Source organism: Muscardinus avellanarius (genome assembly GCF_963383645.1).
Source record: "Muscardinus avellanarius genome assembly, chromosome: 1".
Classification (NCBI taxonomy): Eukaryota; Metazoa; Chordata; class Mammalia; order Rodentia; family Gliridae; genus Muscardinus; species Muscardinus avellanarius.
Window position 1 is genome coordinate 225,568,384 of NC_137786.1, and position 6,172 is coordinate 225,574,555.

The 6,172-nt window shown below is 40.9% G+C and overlaps 1 protein-coding gene across 1 annotated transcript; it reads left to right on the plus strand.

The window, feature by feature from the left end:
• Positions 1-4,091: 4,091 nt before the first annotated feature.
• Positions 4,092-5,756, plus strand: FAM111A (FAM111 trypsin like peptidase A; the record flags this gene model as incomplete). Its single annotated transcript, XM_080691628.1, has 1 exon — positions 4,092-5,756. The coding sequence occupies one exon, from the start codon at positions 4,092-4,094 to the stop codon at positions 5,754-5,756; it is 1,665 nt and encodes a 554-aa protein (XP_080547754.1).
• Positions 5,757-6,172: the final 416 nt, after the last annotated feature.

The window sequence follows — 6,172 nt, forward strand, 5'->3', positions numbered from 1 at the left end:
AAGCCCAGTATTCAGAAGACTGGGACAGGGATCACAGGTTCATACCAGCCCCAAAAACCTATGGAGACCCTATTTCAGAACAAAACACACACACCGCCGGGCGTGGTGGCGCACGCTTGTAATCCCCGCGCTTGGGAGGCAGAGACAGGAGGATCGCGCAGGTTCAAAGCCAGCCGCGCACGCTGGCTTAGGAGACCCTGTTTCCAAATAAAAATGTAAAAATAGGTCTGGGAGTGTAGCCCGGAGGTAGAAGGGCTTCCAGGAACCCCAGTACCACCAAAAAAAAAAAAAAAAAAAAACCCACACACACACACGCACCATTTTAAAATGGCTGGGTGTGTAGCTCAGAGGTAGAATGTCTCTAGGTTCAATTCTAGTACCAAATAAAATTAATATCAATAATAATAATTAATAATAATAATAATAATAGCAGCGATATTTACTGGAAACCCATTATATGATAGCCACTATTCTAAAGGCTTTACACGATATATATTTATACATACATATATACGTGATATAATATTACAAAATTCACCGGAGTTTCACATGACACCAGAGTTTGATTCCATCACTGCTCTTAAGGAGGCAGGACAGGATTAGTGTGCCCCAGGTCCTGCAGCTACTAAGCGTGGAGCTAGCAGCTGAGCCCAAATGGTCTCCTAAACATTGACATCCATAGACTGCATTTTCATGGTCTTGATCTCTTTTTACAAACAGGAAAGTAAGGTTTGAAGAAGTTAACTGGATTTTCTTAGTAACTCTTTACCAGTAACGGAGAAACACAGGCTTCCTGCACCATAGTGGAGCGATTAAGAGAATAAATATAGTCTGTAGATGCCTTCCACTTGGGAGGAAGTAGAGAGGACGGTGAGGATGGTGTCTAAACTAAACACCAATGAGAAGAAGCAACCCAGGGAACTGACATTCTGCAGACAACTTCTCTGTCCTTTTCAGTAAACCCATGGTTTTGCTCTTGTTTTGTGTTTTAGAATAAGAGTCTTACAAGTCATAATTAAAGGCAACTTGTATACTCAATTGGATTTTGATGTTGACAAATGAATATTGTCATTGAATATATAAGAAAATGTTCTTAATTTTTTTTTTTTTTGGTGGTACTGGGGTTCCTAGAGGCTCTTCTACTTCTGGGTTACACTCCCAGACCTATCTTATATTTTTTTATTTGGAAACAGGGTCTCTTAAGCCAGCAAGGCTGGCTCCGAATCAGCGCCATCCTCCTGCCTCTGCCTCCCAAGCGTGGGGATTACAAGCCTGCGCCACCACGCCCGGCGTTCTTAATTATTTTTACATATAAAAAATCCACAGTTAGGGTTAAAATATCATAATGTGTCTCTAATTGTAAAATAATCTAGTAAAATGAAATGTTAATTTATACAAACAGAATAATTATTAACTATGTGATAGGTGTGTGGAAGTTTATTATACTCCTCTCTCTCTCCTCCCTCTCTCTCTTTCTCTGTCTTATAAATTGTTCTTAATAAAAAATTTCAAGCTCAGTGTGGTAGCCACACCTGTAATCTCAGTATGTGGGAGGCTGAGACAGGAGGATCACAGATTCCAGGCCAGCCTGAGCAATTTACTGAAGCCCTCCCTCAGTGACTTTGAAAAGCCCTGTTTCACCTTTTTAAAAAAGAAAATAGGAATGGAGGAGTAGCTTAGAGGTAGAATGCCTCTGGCCTCTTGTTTTAATTATCGGTATCACACACACACAACAACAAGCAGTTTCAAAAATATATTCTCACTTAGGGAGGGTGGTGAGACAGGAGAATCACAGATTTGTGACTAGCCCCAGCAACTTAGCATGGCCCTTTGGAACTTAGTGAGACTCTGTTTCAAAACAAAACAAGTGTGTGTGTGTGTGTGTGTGTGTGTGTGTGTGTGTGTGTGTGTAGCTGGGGATATAGGTCAAAGGTAGAATGCCCCTAGGTTCAATCCCCAGTACTACAAAAAATATATATATATATATAAATTATATATATATATATATATATATATATATATATATATATATATATTGTCTTGGAGTTTTTTATTTTCTTGAATAAAAATTTAACCTCTCTAGGTGTCATGTTCTATATTGGTAAAATGGAACTGACCATACCCATCTCATAGGGTTGTAAGGATTCTGTGAAGTACTTTATGAACAGTAAATTCAAGCAGGAAGTGGTAGTATATCACGCACCTTCTCCATTTGTTCATTGCCTGTATCTTTATAAATCTGTCTTTTTCTAGGGCCTGCCTGTGCGGGCATTCTTCTGGATTCTTAGATATTGAGGTAGTGACGACAGACCTGGATGCTGCCTTTACTGGCGTTTATCCCTTTATCACTATTAAAGATTCCACTATTTTACTTAAATTGTTCATTTTCTCTGGAGTAGACATAAGAGGAGAGAGGGCAAAATATATCTTTTTAGTTTAATTTTAAAAGTGGGACTGGAGAATGAATCCGGGGGCATTCTATTTCTAAGCCTGACCTTATTTTATTTTTTTAATTTTGAAGCAATGTCCTGCTAAGGTGTTGAGGCTGGCCTTAAACCTGCAATCTTCCAGTCTCAGCCTCCCGAGTACTGAGATTACAGGCATGCATCTCCACGCCTGGTGGAAAAATACCTCTTTAAACCAAAAACTAAAGCAGTAACTTAAGGCTTTTTCAAATCTCATGCCAAATTTCTTTTATCTTCATGGCACTACCCAGTTCTCTGTAATTTGATAGCTCACACCATCTCTATTGTAAACGGAGACCAGATTTTAACATGAATGTAACTTAGAACACACTTTTGGATTTTCTAACTGCGCATTATCCCTCTGTAGAGTATTTCCATCTGCATTGAATTCTGTCTCTGCTCCTAGCTCTGGGCTTGGGCAGATAGCTCACCTCCTTTCTCTAAGCCTTAATTTCCCCCAAAGCAAAATCCAGGTCTAACTTGCTTTCCAGAGTAGCTGGAGAGATCAACAATCAGAGATAATGCTTGTGAAGTGTTTATTGTAGTGCCTGACATGTAGTGCTTCTTTATGGAGGGAGAGCTATTGTTGGGTTGGTTTTACTGGGTGGATGAGCTGTCTATTACTAAGTTATCATCTCTGGGGGAAAATGAGGCCAGGGACAAAGGAAAAAGACAGGAACCCTATTAACCCTTCCCTCTGTACGATTAATGACGGCCATGCAGGCACTGCTATAACTAGGACTTTTTTGAAATTAGTGTTTCAGGTGAACCGCCTGCTTCATCTCCAAGCCATCATGAGCTGTCACAAGAGAAAGTCACAGAAGATCTCACATGATGATGTACATAAAAATGCGAAAATTGAGGACTATTTTCTTAAGGTATGCCTATAAGTGCTATGTTAGAGTATACCAATAGTACACGTAGTCATCCTTGGCTCTGGATTACATCATTCTTCCCTCCAAGAATTTATCGTGGATATTACCTAAGATAAAAGCTTTCTCATCCATTTGGTGCTTTTTGTTTTGCTGTACCATGGTAAAGTAATGAGTTGTAATGCAAATTTCAGCCATATGAAAATAGCCCTTCATAAAAAGCTATTGTAATACTTGCTGAGCAACAATTTTTTGTGTGTGGTACTGGGGATGGAGCCCAGGGACGCTCTACCTCCAAGCTACACCCCCAGCCCTATTTTTTTTTCTTTATTTTGAAACAGGGTCTCACTGAGTTGCAAAGGGCCTCACTAAGTAGCTGAGGCTATCCGTGAACCGGGATCCTCCAGTTTCAGCCTCCCAAATGCTAGGATTACAAGCGTGCACCACCACACCCGGCTTCCTGAGCAACAATTTTAAAAATAAAATGCAACATATTAAGCTGTGGGGGAAAATCAAAATTAATACTATTTCCTAGCATCAAAATATCAAGTATGACGGATCTAGTGAATCATACTTACCCATTCAGAGTTTTAAGGTACCTAACACTTGAATATAGTTCAGTGGCAGATGCTTGACTGGTGGGGGTGGGAGGCTGGGCTTGATACCCAGTACCACCAAAACAAGTAAGTTAAATGTATCTACCATTTATTTTCAGGCCCCCAGACAACAACAGAACAGTTCCAGTATTTCACAAATGAAGGTAGGCCAACAGCCCCATTCGCCTAAGAAAAATCTAAAAGAGCAGAACACACCCCAAAGAAAGGAAATTATCATCACCTTGGATGTAAGCCGCAAGAAAAACCAAAAGAGGAAGCTTGTGCTCTCACACAGCGACAACACTAGCTTATATGCGGCGCTCAACACTCTCTCTGCTGTCAAGAGAGAGATAGAATATCGGCACAACAAAGAAATGCTGGTGTGTGGCAGAGAGGGAATCCAAGGGTTCATAAACCTTGGAATGCCACTCAGTTGTTTTCCTGAAAGCAGCCAAGTGGCTATTACATTTTCCAAAAGTAAATGTGAGCAGAAAGAAAATAACCAGGTACCTGGCCGCCATGCCAAAGCATCGACTGACTGCATCAAATTTTATATTTATGCAGTTGGGAAGGTTGTAAAAAATATTGTTAAGTGCAAGGAGCTTTGCAAGGAAGGATACAAACTCTGTGTCTATGGTTTCAAAGGAGAGACCATTAAGGATGCTCTGTGCAAGGATGGAAGGTTTCTTCCTTTTCTGGAGAATGATCATTGGAAACTCATTAATAATCTGGACACCGTCATAGAAAGCACCCAGCTGGTTGATGGTTTAGAGGGTAAGCTCTTTGAGATTGAAACTGAGAAGAGAAAAAGCCCTAGGGGAGCAGCTGCACAGAATTCCGAGGTACGGGAAAGAAACACTTCTTTGTTGAAAGAATACATGGTGGAGGAGTACCCCGGCTTGAAAAGAGAAAGCGAAAAAATCATGGAAAACCTCAAGGAAGAAATGAAACAAACAAAGAATAAAACATTGTTTAAATCACATAGGACAAACTTTGCGAAGCAGACCAGAAACTCGATTCCAGTGAAAGCGCTCAAGACTCTTTCCCGTCTCAGTGACTCAGTTGGCTACATATACTGGGACAATAATGGAAACAAGGGTTCTGCCACCTGCTTTGTTTTGAAAGACTCGTTCATTTTAACGTGTCGACACGTCATACATAACATCGTGGGAGAAGGAGTAGAGCCAAGTAATTGGGCAGAGATAATTAGTCAATTTACAAAGGTGGTATTTGATTATGAAGATCGTGACGATTTTCCCAGAACACAAGAGAACTGCTTTCTCATCGAGTCTTGGTTCGAGGTCTCTGATGTAACGCTTGATTATGCTGTCCTGAAACTGAAGGATAATGGACGAGAGATATCTCCGGGCCTGTATAATGGCATTGGTCCCGTCCCATTCAGTGGGTTGATATATATCATCGGCCATCCAAATGGAGAAAATAAGTCTTCTGATGCTTGTACTGTGATCCCACAGGGTGAACGAGAAAAGAAATTCCAGGAACACATTCAGTCAAGACAACCCACACAAAGTATCCACATGTACACTCAGCGAAGCTTCAGGGGGATGCTTCTCAACCCTGATGTGATCACCTATGACACCTCTTTTTTCTTTGGGTCTTCCGGCTCTCCAGTGTTTGATTCCAGAGGCTCGTTGGTGGCCATGCACACTGCTGGTGTCCCTTGTGAATTAACAAATGAGATTTCTGTCATTGAGTTTGGCTCCACCATGAAGTCCATCATCTCTGATATTAAGCAGAAATTTGGGCCATGGTTTGATGAAGTATTTCTACATCAGGAGGATGTAGAAATGATGAGTCAGTAGTAAGTGCTTAAGGATCTTTAGCTTCCCTCTTGCTTTGATGGAAGCCCATCAGAAGAAGGCACTGAAGGTAATGGCTTCTGCTCTTGCTTTCTATGCAGATACTTTCCCCAAGGAGAGCATACAATTATCCTGGCTTCTGTTATGCTAGCACTAAGTAAAAGATTAAATGATTTAACCAACTACTAACATGCTTGAAATGCCTCACTAAAGACCCTACATAATTGCTCAGTTCTTCTTTAGAGAAAAACAACTTAAACTGTATATATTTGCCAATAAACGTGAGGTTCCCGATTCCTTTGAGGAGTTGGCTCTCTTGCCTTCTCCCCTCTGACCTCTCAACTCAATTTTTTGTCTTGAGAGAATTTTTTTTCATCGCGTCATCCTGGAACTACCTGGGTCAGCAGCCCAGCAGTTCA